At 36.5% G+C, this 14,362-nt stretch overlaps 1 protein-coding gene across 1 annotated transcript in view; it reads right to left on the reverse strand.

The window, feature by feature from the left end:
- AVEN (apoptosis and caspase activation inhibitor) overlaps window positions 1-14,362 on the reverse strand; it is a 96,177-nt gene that overhangs the window by 2,442 nt on the left and 79,373 nt on the right. Inside the window, exons 3-4 of the mRNA XM_009634132.2 lie at window positions 2,771-2,841; window positions 254-349 (exon numbers count right to left, since the gene is read on the reverse strand). Of these exons, the coding sequence (XP_009632427.1) occupies window positions 254-349; window positions 2,771-2,841 (167 nt within the window). The remainder of the gene's footprint in view (window positions 1-253; window positions 350-2,770; window positions 2,842-14,362) is intronic.

The raw sequence follows: 14,362 nt of genomic DNA on the forward strand, positions 1-14,362 counted from the left end.
CACTCCGATACCTGGCTTCAACTCTCATGTGCTGCACATGGAAGCATTTTGCTTAAAGCCAACAAAGCATTAAAATGTGCTGATAGAGGGGAATCCCACATTACACGCCATTTGACATGCCAGTCTCAAGACATCTATTTACTTCTCAAATACATTCTACTTATGTTTGAAGACCAAGCGTAAAGTAAGCATTCTTGGATAGATTGTTTCACTTAAAATATTTGCATTTTCTGGTGAAAATTCACAGCATTACCTGCACAAGTTCAGCAGCTACATTCAACCTCAGATGTAGAGGCAATTCCTGAAGGGCTTGGACCAAAGACTGGCAGTCGACAGAAAGTGCAGATAACTGAAATGTAATTCAAGACAGCATTAAAAAAAAAAGAACAAAAAAATACAAAGTGAAAAACAATCTAATGAAATACAGGAATTCATAGCTTTAAATTACACATGGACAGAGCAGTTTGGCTAAATTACCATATAAACACCTACAATGCAAATAATGTCAAAGGTTTAAAAACAAGGTATAAATGGAATGCTCTTTAGGCAATGCCTTGAGAATCCAAACTGGGAAACAGTCTGCAAGTTGACAATGGCATAAGAGGCTTTTCCAACATCTTTTAATCTGTGAGGCTTTCTATGCAGCGGGAATCGCCATTCTTTAATGAGTCGCTACTATTTTCTGAGCAATCAAACCATGAAACTTGTGTGTGGCTCTACTGTTTTCAGTGCCTAAATAACGTCACCCTTTTTTATACTTCCCCGTCTTCTAAAATGCTGTTTCGATGCTTACAAAAGTAACAAACTATAGTTACATACACTTCTAAAATTATATTCACAATATTCAAGAAAGATACTTATTGCTGCCTAGTTGCTTAAAAGGTGGAACTGTCACATATTAACATGCAAGTATTGAGGTTTCTTTTTTCTTGACCCCTGGGTTTTTTGGCTGTAAATTATTCAAAACAAATTTACACAAAATGGACCAGCAAAATTTGATGTTTTTACAGAATACCTGGGATTTTGGTAGACTTAAACAGATTTTGAGCTCACAGCACAGCAGAACATTCTGAGCATGTTCACCATCGATGAAGAAGATTATTTGATATCCATCGCAAATTTTAAAATCTGACAACAAAACACTTACTTAGTTACATTCAGTCTATACTCTCATTTTCATGGAAGCAGAGAAACTGCTTCTAAGTCTAGCTTAAAGAGACAAAAATTTGTCCCTTTCAATATGGTATACACAGACATTTAGAAGTCCAACAGGATGGCTTTGGACACCTGCACACACAGCAAAAATTAACATCAAAGATACAGTGTGTTCCAACAGCATATTTACAAGGGAATTTTTTTTTTTTACATGGGAATTTTCTTTTCAGGGAAAAAGAAAGATGGGCCAGAAACAAAAAGGAGATAACAGGCTGAAGACCAGAGACTGTGAAAAATTAGGTAACGCTATGAAACCATCTGGGCCAGGATTCTGGACTAAAATAAGAAATCCAAGGAAGGGTAATGGTGACTAGCGCAGCAAACTATTTCAAACTGACATAAGAACACTGACAGACAGGAAACAGGTTGAAACAACAAATTTGGATGGGGCAGGACGAATGACTACAGTTTGGTAGGGACAGAGGCAGAAGAACGTGCCCACCATCGCACACTTTGCAATGAGTGGGAGCGTGGGACTGGCTCCAGAACTGTGCAGTCTCATCACTTTGGCAGCCTAAAGAATATTTGTGAAAACCACTGGCAACCTGCAACTTCACCCTGCTCACAACAGCTTTAGCCATGCAGGAAGTAATTAATGTGTTCAAATCACCTAAATGTTATAATGACAAGCCTATGAGGAAATTACAAAGAAATTAATATTCTAGATACTGACATCTTGCGCACTAGAACAAATATGTGATTGTTTAAACAAATGCTGCACTTGGTTTTATTTCTTCATTTTAATTTGACTTTGCAACTTTAATGTACCTTTAAATATCACTTCCCAGGGAATAATTATTGTCAATATTTTAGGAAATAAATAATAGCAAACTTTTAAAGTTGGAATATACATGTATGTTTCAAGAAACACTCAAGCACAGTTTCACAGCAATTTTAAGAAAAACGTGGAAGACAAAAGCATTTATCTTGCAACTGTTTAGGTGACTTACATGAGGAAGACAGCCTCAGAGATTAAGACAGTTTCCAGTATCCTGATATAGAAAACAGCAGGCTCCTGTTGCCTTGCACCTTTTTATTCAAGCATAAAGAATCCACATGCAAACAGCCTAAAACCCTGCTGGTTCCACAGTCATTTTGAGGCTGAAGTTTCAAGCAGAGGATATGAACTGTTAATTTGAAAGAACTAGAACAAGCTTCATGGTCAAATATATGAATATACTCACATAGGTTTTGTTACAGTCATTTTAGTAAACTGATTTTCTCTTGAATACTGCTGAAAAAGGAAAGCTGACTTCTAATGTCAGTAAAGCAAAGTGACAGTGACAGTTCCACATTTTCCCTTCGCTGGATAGATTTGCTTGTTCCTTTCTTCCGTTACTTAAAACCCTAGCCTGCTGCTTTGATTAGTCTTCAATAAGGGGGGGAAAAAAAAAGACCCAAGAAGGGCTTCCAGCTTCAGAGACAAATTAATAAAAATATACAGAATAAAGAGTGCTATTATTGTATTAAACAATTTGTTGCAGAAAACAAAACTGCCTAGGTATTCTGTGCCAAGCGATTGTCCATACAAACTCATCTGTATGATAATTGTTACCTGCTTATGGCATGTGCTTTCTCTATCCCATTCCTTCTCATCAGCAAATCGAAACTGTGTAAAGGAATCTCCTACAAAAAAGAAATTAAAAAAATTTATTTTTCAAAAAAATAACAAGTGCTCTCCAAAGTTCACAACCCTACAGAAATAAATTCAATCAATACATGTCCCATATTCAACAAATTTGCATTTAATTTTAATACTGTTTGCATTCACAATATTAAACTTCTTTAAGCCAAAGTTCTATAGAAAGATCTTTTAATCTCTTACTTGCAGAACAGTACTGAAAAAGATGCAACAAATTCAAAACTGATCCTGAGAACTGGAGATCACCTATAAATCACGAGGGTTTAGCCCAGCAGTTAGTTGATAAGCAACTGCTCATTCCTTCCCAACTTCTAATAGAGAAGGAATGCGCTAGAAGTTTTCAATGGCATCACCAACAAGTGAGTATCCGACTTCCATGTGGCTCTCAATAGCCTGCCATTCATGCCTTTGACAGTTCCTGAATCAAACCCTTAATCCCGCATACAAAATCTGAACACAGAATGTGCTGTCCCCAAAACTGGCTGGTTTTCCATTGTCTGCCTGTGCCGAAACATAGGGGAGCTCAGCCTTTCAGCAATTTTACTGAATAGTGCAACCATCAGCCAGCTTCTGTTTTGCAAACAGAATGAATAAGCAGCAAAATGGCATAGTAATTGGCATATTTCTTTGCCAAACAATAAAAAAAGGGAGACCTAGCCACCTCCCAGCTGGAATGTGAAATTTATTGGCCATGGGAGTTTTTTGTTATCTCCAGAGTGCATTTCTAACTCATTGAATTTCGTGGATGGTCACGTGCAGCGTACTCATATCCTAATCACACTGTGTACCGAGCACGTCCATCATTGTCATCTTCAGAACTGTTCTAACAAGAAAGTTATCTTCTCAGAGGAGTATTTAATTGATATTTATGACCATTACCATGTCCGGATTGAATTTGCCTCTCCTCATTTTCATTAGGTTTACCCAACATTGTTCAGCATTACTGGGCATTACTATTTTGCCTGTATTACTGTTTTGAAAACAACCAGTGTCAAACGGTACAAGTGCAAATAATTAAAATTGAGCACTGAAATTAACATTTAGATATCTAAGAAGCAGCCTAATTTTTTAAATGTTTAGTTCATATAATTCACAAACACCAGGTTCCATGACGGCTAGGTATGCTAGGTTTGCTCAGCAATATCCTGTCTTTACAGATCTGTCTGCAGATGCAAATACTTAACCTGAGCACTCACAGCTGACACAGGTGCCTTGCTCTTCACTGCACACAGCACAACCGTAAATAAATCCCTCTGTTTCTAAATATCTAGAATACTGCCAATAAGTAATAACTAATGCTGAAAATTAAAGAAATCCAAATTCATTCTTCAGTCTCATGATTTTAAAATGGATAAGTAAATGTGCAAATTATGTTTTAGCGGCTCATATTTTAAAGGCTCAATTTAGTTACATATGTAAAGAAGTTTTATTCAAAAATAATTAAACCAAGCAATCCTCAAAATCTTCATACCATTAGAACGCAGGCATGAGTATTTTCTTCCAATAACCCCCAAGACTCCTTCAGCTATTTCTCACCGTGTGTCACAGAGGAAATAAAGAGTTTTCTCTGCTCCTCTTTAAAGAAGTAAAATTAAACTAAAGGATTAGTCCAATGCTTTCAGTATCTGAGAATGACTTTACATCTACATTTACATTCCTACTTCATCAGGAGAATCCACTGGGATCAAGAACTGGTTTATGATTCTCCACACTCACAAAGTTGGTAATAACAGATCCTCAGCTTCATGTTGCATGGCTGAATAAAAGAGCATGACTTAAACTGTAGTTTAACTAGGCTCTTAAATAAGTTAACAAAGCATGCCTTTCAAATGGAAAAGCAATAACTACAATTCACAGTAGCACATTTAATGCAAATTAGGGTAATGAGAATGTTGGTCTAACCAATTATCATTTCACAAATTCCTTTACCCTGAAAATAACTTCCTTTTGTGCCATGAATACTAATCAAATGTCTTGCAATGACTCCGAGATCCTTCCAACATAAAAAAATACTTTTCTTCATGTGAACAGTTTTTATATTACTTACAAATATCACTTGGCCTTCAAATACAGAGTAGCTAAAAATAACGCATTCAAGTAAACCTCACACACTGTCTTCGGTAACATTCATAACAAGCCTGAATATTCTTTACTGTATAAAATGTAACTTTATTATGAAAGAACAGCAGATCTAAACCACCATGCTTCCCTACCACTTGAATATATTTTAAAGATAAATCAATTGATTTAAATAGACCACATTTCAGTCTCATCAGCCCAATTATCTCTTCATACGAATGTTCACTGAACAGCAGTCAAAGAAATCCTACCTGTAATCTGTAATAAACATTTCCCAATCTGTGAAATTATATGAGTCTAAAAGTTGAAAAAAATTAAGAAAAATGGTTTTCAGTAGGAAAACTGACTTATCAGTGGAATGATTTTGTTCATTTTAACTCTCTAATTCATTAAAAACAAAAGACATAAAACGTCACTGAAGATGAAGGAAAAATATTCTGTAGTCTTAGCAATATTCAAATTGGGGGGGACGACAAACAATGTCACAGGATCCTTCCAAGACTGCCATGACTGTAAAGAAGCACTGCAAGGGCAAATACAAGACTCTAAACCCATTTTTTTTTAATCAGAATTTACCTTCTGTATAAGCACCAATGATTTTGATAAACTTATTTGGGGTTTTCCAACCTTTGTTCATCTCCCATTTATTTTATTTTGGGAATTCAAACCTCTGCCAGCTAAATAATATGCAATGCATTTATGACAGCAGTATGCAGCTGAACCAAATAAACCCCAACAGAAAACTACAACTTAGCTACACTTGGGAAATTAAAAGTGAGACCTAAAATATCTCAGAAAGCACCCTCCATCTACTACACCAGTCAAAGTTCTTCCTGAGTTACTAAATTGAGAAGATTGTTTCCACAGAAAGTCCATCTTTAGAATAGATTTTAAGCAGTTTTGAAAGTATAACTTGCAAGGGATCCCTTTCTGTCTATATTGATCCCCAATTCATCACTATTTCAGAAGGATATAATATCAAAGCAAGCTACCTGCCTGTTCCACCAGTCTTCTTCATGGGTTGCAGTAATGCAGGAGGAAAACAAATGTTATTTTTAAGGTGAAAAAAGAACCAGATCCTCCAATCTAACACTTTTCTGCAGGGAAAAACAATCTGAAGTTTACACATGAATGACGCTTGCAACCTTATCCAATGTTCATATAAGACTGACCAACTCTCCTGAGGAGTCAGGGCAAAGATAAGCAACATATTCTTTCCCTTTAAGTAGTGCAAGACTTCACATAGAAGGTCCAAGGGAAGACAAAATCTACAGATCAAAGAAAAGGTGGGCAGCTACTAAGTCACTAATTTTGAGCTAACTTACAAGCACAAAGAGAAAACTAAAGCTTACCAGTCTTTTGGGATGCACTAGGTACGAGTGAATCTTTCTCAAACTGAATGAAAAAACATGAGGCAGAACTCCCATCCATCCATGCCATGGCTTGCTCTACATTAGAAGATTTTGGAAACAACAAGAACCACAGACTGGGTGCTTTGGAACATCATCAGAATGAAAGGATGTCTTTTCTCCTTACACAGTGTTTCCACATAGTGCAATTTTTATACAGGCATATTTTATATATATATTTATATATATTAATTGTCTATCTACAATTAATGCTCATTTTATATAAAGATATCTTTGGATAAACACTACTGAAGATTTCCTTTTATAGGACAACTAATGGTTTTCCTTTTTTTCTCCTACAAAAGGAGACTTACATATATATAAATTCATAATAAATATTCTTCCAACCCTAGGAAACATATGTTCTGCAAAGGTTTTATATGAATAATTTTATACACATCATAAACAGGTAATCATCCAGATACGATAATTTTCCCACAAAGAGGTAGCATATAATACTGAGAAACAGATTTCTGGAAGACACAAAGCTTCCAAAAGACTCATCATGGCAGTTCTAATAACATCACTAATTTCTATTTCTGCCTTTTTAATTTCTCTACCTCAGCAGAGTACACACTGTTAACTATTATCTTTTACTATGACTAAGGCTGCAATGTGCTACTTATGCAATTTGCCACGAGCATAGATTGAGTAATAGCAATTTTCAGAATGTGAGAATACAAAAACAACAGAGAAAGACCCTGTAAGAACTCCACATCTATTAATTTTCTTCAGATGACTATTAAGATCAGTAATATTGCAAGTCACGGCAAAGTCTGTCTTATCAAGAACGCGACGGGTATTTCCAAACAACATTCCTCTCACCACAAATACTTTAGCACAGCCTACATTTTTCCCTGGTTCTGCTGCTCACCAGTAGGTTGCACATCCACCTATTACAAACTCCAAAAGGCTTATGCAACAGCTCAGCATAAAAATTCTAACTACCAGCAGAATACATATCTCAAAGAAAGTATTTTAAAAAACATTCTTCTACTGTTACCAGTAGAAGCTCTTGAGCTCTGTGCAAACATACTGATGTCAAGGATATTTGTAGCCTGCACTGCAAACTACAAAGCATATTTGTAACCAGATTCAAAAAGAACAGTATTATAAATGAATTCCCTGGCATGACTACGCAGTACTGCGAGTCACAATATAAAAAATATATATGTGAATTTGACCAAGCAGCAGGATCATCAGATCTTCTCAAAATCATGATCTTCTCAAAATATAACGTGTCGCAGATAAAGCAGTAAAAAGGAAGGATCTTTGGAAACCAGTGCTGCTTCTGGAACAAAGAGTGTCTATTCAGGAAGAACAGAACTAATTTAACATATAGAGGAACAGCAGCCTATTGAAATCAAGGTCAGATGCCAGTTTTTCACATGAAGCCAACAAGTGCCAAAGAACACAATGGTTTTAAAAAAACAACAACAAAAAAACCCAACCCCCCCAAATTCTCTTTTTTTATTAAAAGCTAAAGTAGAGGTTAGCAAGAGTCAAAACAGAACAAATAAAATGATATTTGAAGAGGTTCAGAAAAAGAAACAGTAGTGCACATGCTTTTGTGTGAACGCCAGGTGACTAAGAAATAAGAAACTGGAATGTCTTTAAGTCTTTAAAGCTTCACAAAGCTAAATGACAACACAGAAATACTGGGAGCAGTGAAAGGAAGGCTGAGGAGGACAGTGCAATACCAGCTCAATGTGTTTGATGGACAAATTAGTAGAAACTTTAAGGAATTTAATGGATATGTGGATGAACATAACGTTTGGGGGAAGAGTCAATGTGGGATTTGAAAAGGAAAGTTCTGCTGCACGACCTAAGACAATTTCTTGAAAGAAGCAAAAAAATCATGCACATAAGCAGCATCTAGTTCATATAATATACATGTGTTTCCAAAAGCTCTCACTGACATCCCACTCCCTTTCCCACCCAAAACTTTGGAGCAGCAAAAAGGAGGCTTTATATGAATAAATAATTGCCTAAAAGTAGGAAGAAAGAGAGTAAATTATCAATTTTCACATTAAAAGAAACCACCCACACAGTTCTCTGGGGTCGTATCTGTTTAACCTCTCCATGCAATTGGAACAGAAGAGGAAAAAAAGATATGAAAAATGAAGTACCATAGTTTGCTGATGACTAAGCTTCCCATGGTAGTCCAGATGAAGGTAGGCTGTGGAGAATGACAGAAGAACTTCACAAGATTGAGAAAGCAGATTTTAAAATGGCAGATGTAACTCAATATCAAAAATGCAAAATGCTGCAATTCTAACTTCACATACGAAGTAAGTTCAGACCTGACCAACACCATTCATAATCAGAATCTCAGTGCTCTGCAGTGCTCAAAGAAACTCTTCAGAATTATTAAAAAAGGAATAGTGAACAACACAGAGAACACCATCACACGCCTATCATGTATTGTTATCTTGAATACCATGCAGTCTTGGTTTCCCAAGCCCAATCTCAAAAAATATCAGCATTAGGAAAGGCAGGGAACAGTTCCTGTATGAGAAACAATTTAGGAACTTAAGCCAAGGGACGGGAACCAAGGAAACATGACAGAGATCTAAAAACCATGAAAGGCATAGAAAGGGCAGGTAGGGGACTCACTGCTCATTGTCTCTTCTCACAGAAGACCTAGAGGCCTCAAATGAAGCCAGCAGGGAACGCACTCAAAGCAAACAAAAAGTGGCATATCTTTATGAAGTCGAAGGTAGGTTGTGGGACTCCATGCCATCAGATGGTGCAGATGCCACAAGTTTCCACAGATGCAAGGAGGGATATACAAGATAACTATTTTTAAATACAAAGATTCCACACCTAGCTCAGGAAGTCGCTGGGACATAAATTGTTGCAGGTCAAGAAAGTATTTGGGAGACCAGTGTATCATAGGGCATGTTCAGGTGCCTTACCTCAGGTGTCTCCAGATGGACCTTGGGTCTCATTCAATAGAACCAACCTTAAATTAAAGCAAATAGCTTTTTTTTTTTTTTTTACTTGTAGAGCTCTACCTTTCTTTCAATTAGTTATCTTTCTGCAGGAAAAATAGGAAGGAAAAGTAGGTAATCCACAAATTTATTTTTAATCTGTAGCCAAGAGTTCTTTCAAGTCAACGCACATTTTATATCTGCAGGGTGTATAAGGAGACAACAGACAACACTACCATACGGGAAATTGTATAAACAGCAGCAAGCAGACTCTCTCTGCTTTCTAATTAACTTTTCCACATTTTCTTAAATGTATCACCATTTTTCATATGCAATTTTTATTAAATATTTAGTGATTATAGCTCTTAGAATGCAGCAAAAATGCAAAATATTAAAACTAAATGCATTGAACAAAAAAGTATATTTAAAATTTCACCCAAATACAGTAGCCTGATGTGGTTATTCATAAGCACCAATCCCATCTTCTCCATTATTCACTTTTTTACTGAATAAACAATAAAATGATATTTAAGTGTGAAGTTACTGATTTCCCCATAGGTTAAGCTTAAACCTTTCATTAAGTTTAAGATAGTCACCTTAAATATTTACATTTTTCCTGATGCTTTATGACATTTTCTAGTGTCATTTTTTTCAGGTCACTAATTTATAACATACTTAGTGATTTTTAAATGTCACTGCAACCAGCTTGCTAGATTAGACAAAGTATAAAAATCCATAGAGCATACTGGGTTTTGAGCAATATAATTCAAGAGAAAGGCTGAACTTAATGTATAAGTACTCAAGACCAAAGGCTTTTTTTTGGGGGGGCGGGGGGGAATGTAGCATCATTGTGACATAGCAGGAAGTGAAATGTGTGGTTCTCCCTAGGGACAGGGGCAGACAACTCTCCTTGGGTTGTTTAGCCTGGAGAAGAGGAGGCTGAGGGGAGACCTTATTGCCCTCTACAACTGCCTGACAGGAGGTTGTAGCGAGGTGGGTGTTGGTCTCTTCTCCCAGGTAACAGGCAACAGGACAAGGGGAAATGGCCTCAAGGTGCGCCAGGGCAGGTTGGCTGCCCAGGGAAGTGGTTGGGTCCCCATCCCTGGATATATTTAAAAGATAGGCAGACGAGGTGCTTAGGGACATGGTTTAGTGGTGGGATAGCAGGGTTAGGTTCACGGTTGGACTTGATGCTCTTAAAGGTCTTTTCCAACCTAAACAATTCTATGAAAGGGAGAGGACTCGCATATTTTCATAAGCCTGGACCCAACAGAGGAAAACATAGTAGAGGTTTTGATTCCTGCAGACCAATAGGTTAAGGAACCTAATGATCTGGCCCTTTGTGAAGACCCTGTTTTCTCCAAGACTGTATAAGCACTAACAGCAGTACAGCATGTGTCCGTAGCAGGAAGCACAGCTGAAATTCAACACTGGAAGAAAGGAAGAAATGGCAAGGTTCCCAGCCACAAAGGAAGGTCTGCATAACCTCAGACTGCAGGACTCGAAAGAGGAATCCATTTGCATGTGCTGGCACAAATTACTCGTGTCAGATTCTGGCTTATAAGTGAGGAAAGAAGAGACAGAATGAAAAGAGAATCCAAAACAAGAGGAACAAGGTTCAAGCAGAATGGAAGCCCATCATCCCAAAAGATCCCTGCCTTGCCTATTGACAGGAACCACTGTGCAGCAGCCATGGTGAACAGGCATCAGAGGATGAGTAAGAAGTGAGAAGGATGCATTTCTATGGATTCTATTAATCAAAAATACTGCCTTGAGACCTTGGGGCAGACAGTACCTCCAAGCTCACACAACCACTCTCAAGGGCAAATGAGAGCTTTGATGAACAGTTTAGTTTTATACAGAAAAGACACAAGTAACTCTGAGGTTAAAGCTGAAAACAGCACCCTTCATTCATACCTTAGACAGTACAGCTTGCAATTCATTCATTATCCTACACTTCTGAGCAAGAAATTAAAAAAATAATCCACAATGGATGACATAACTTCTGCAGTTTATTCAGGACGTTTTCATTTTTTCTAAATTACAAAGACCAGCTTTTACAATGTTTCCAAATCCACATATAATGCATGTTTTCTGTAAGTAGGCTGTCACAATATTTGGTCTGAAAACTTCAAAATTCCTGAAATATCTTTCATATCCACAAACAGCGGGACTACAAATAAGCCTCCTTTATTCCACATTGTACCTCCATCCAAAAAAATTCCACCTTTCAAAAAAAACACCACCAAAAAACCAGGAATCTTAGAGCAAACTTAAGAAAGACTTTATTTTAGGCAGCTTCCTATTTTTATTCCAATAATAGCCACTGACTTGACACAATTAGAGAAGAGAAGTCTGCCATCTATAGTTCTTACATGCCACACAAACACTGGAAAACTTCCCTTTCTCTCTCCCCCTTCCCTCCAATTTTTATAGAAGATAAATCATGAAAGTTTACAATAGTTTTGACAGCTGATTGCACACATTATTTGACAGCCTTTGCATTATTAGAATTTGCTAACACAAAAAACCTTTTCTAAATTTTTCTTAGTGCTACAGTTTCATTGCTTACTCTGTATTTGATAGAACACTTACAGGAAAGAATGCAATTATATAATCAATAAATATTCTTTATGCTGCTGTGCTAGATATTTTTAATATCATCTCATCCAAATCAGTACCATTCTTCCCTAAAGCAGAATTCACTATTCATGCAAGTGGTACAGTATGCCATGTCTATGGGACTATCTTTCAATAGTATTCATAAATTATACATAAAGGCACAGGCCTAAAAATATTCAAGTGGTTTGATACAGTGAGTATGAGGCTGGGCTTTCTTGCATTTATGAAGGGTTCTCCAAGATATGACAAGTCATAGTGCTAAAACTTGCAAGATCTTTTTGTTTAATGCAATGCAAGAATAAAAAGGAGCAGCTTCAGAAAAGGACAGGACAGGAGGATTTGCTTCTGATATGTTAATAAAATGAGAAGGATTACAATTAGCAAAGAGTAAAACTAGTAAAGCACCAGTTCTATAAGCATGCAAAAGCACAGAAAGTATTTCTTTGCATATGCAAGTTACTCATAACTCTCCAAAGATAGCAGTGTAGCCACTTATCAGAGAGCTCTGAACATCAACTTAAAATTAACAACAGATTGGTCAGCATTCGCTTTAGATCAAAAACACAAGCAAGCAGCATACTGGATTTGTCTTACCAAAGGCTTAGCAAGCCACTGCGTTCTTGGTCCCACTTACATTTGTAAGAAAAATAATCAGTGAGCTAGAAGCTCTTGTTTCTTTTTCAAAAAATGTGCTTTTTAAAAAGTTACCATTATCTACACCAGAGTTTTCCCATTGCTACAGATGAATTGGTAAATGCAAAGTTTCAAAACCTGCCTTAATAGAAATTAAGAGTTCTCCTGTAAAGTAAAAAGGAGAAAAATAATTACTTACTATCTACAATTCTTTGGGTCATGTTAAAAAGCAAGTTGTAGCCACATGCAAGCTTCTGCTCATCTTTCGTATCAGGTACCTTTCCTAACAAATTTATCGTAAGTAAATAAAACTTGGGTTAGCTCAAGTGAAAACACCAGTATCCCTCGTGTTGACCCCTGCGCTTGCTCCTTTGCACTGAACACACTACAGCATTCCACATTCTATAGCTTACAATACCTCTTAGCAACACATCCCGTAGCCTTCTTACACAAGTTCTCCCCGTATGGTAGTGATAAGAACTACAGCTCTCCCACAAATTAAAAAACATGAAGAGATGACACAGAATGGAGAAATACCGTTTTCTGGATGACAAACACCATCTGGGCTACACATTTACCGCTGATACACAGTGTTTTGCAGGTCTGAATAATGCGAAAGTATTGGGTTTTATTTAATTATCATCTATATTCAAACAGCACAGAATTGAAATGTGCACTCTAGTGTTCATTTTTAAATATTCATTTGGAGAATTTATTTTCCATCACAGTATTGGCACATTATCATAGCAACATCAAAAATTCAGGTTTTAAGATACTGAAGATGGTGGCATATCTGGTAATAATAATAATGATAAAATGAAAAATCATCTGTATTGTAGTTGTTCACTAGACATATTTACTTTCTGTTGTTGTTTACCTGTAGATTTTTCTATGATCTAGTTCTATACAATCCAAAAAACGGCTTGCACGACTTTGCCCCCCAAGGACATTACTTCGTGATACATTTTAATGCTGTGCTAAAGCCTTCCCTGCCTATTCGTTCATCCATCACCCTGCTTGTTCTAGCCCTGTTTATTAGGTTTATTTTAGCTTTCTACCTTGTTTAAATTAAGTCTTCCAGATTTCTGACCATGATTATGGCACTTTAAGTCCCTCTAGCCTACTTGGAACATAATAAGCAGGTGCTGATCAGTGAATTCTTTACTTTAGCAGGAAATGACCTGTGAATCTTGTAGAGAGTACTATCTCTGCTCTGCCTTTTCACATTGCATTACTTTGTGGTAAACATTTCACTGTGCACAGAAATATGCAAAGCCTCTATCAAACATTATTCTCATTGCTTGTTTTCATTTTGAATGTGGTGAGAAAATAGTATTTCAAAACAAGAAGTTAAAACATTTTTCTTTTGTATACAGGAATTTCAAGATTTTTTTTTTTCTTTTTAGAAAAAGATCACTACTGGGTATATATTCCTACTACCGAGTAGAAATACTTTTTTTTTTTAATTTAACCATTTTTGAAGGCTTTCAGTCAGCCTTTCCTTATTGGGCATATTAATTTTGACTCTCATTTAGCATGTCAACAGTGAAGTCACTGTCTAGTACATACCAAGTCAGTACAGAACTTGAATAAGGTTTAGCATTTGAGCAACGAAGGCACAGCACTCAGTGAAAAATGTCAAGTTTTCAGAAACTGCATTCTTCATTGGAAAAAATAATTTGGGCAGAATTTTCGTGAGCAGCTCAAATTGTCTAATTCTTAATCTAATCAAAATTTTTTTTAAAAAAGCAGTATCAGGGACACTGAGATTCGTAGCAAGTTTTTGGATTATCATTACTGTCTTCCACAAAATAATCAACTGACTCTCA

The sequence above is a fragment of the Egretta garzetta genome, unplaced genomic scaffold (genome assembly GCF_000687185.1).
Source record: "Egretta garzetta isolate BGI_Z169 unplaced genomic scaffold, ASM68718v1 scaffold2, whole genome shotgun sequence".
Taxonomy (NCBI): Eukaryota; Metazoa; Chordata; class Aves; order Pelecaniformes; family Ardeidae; genus Egretta; species Egretta garzetta.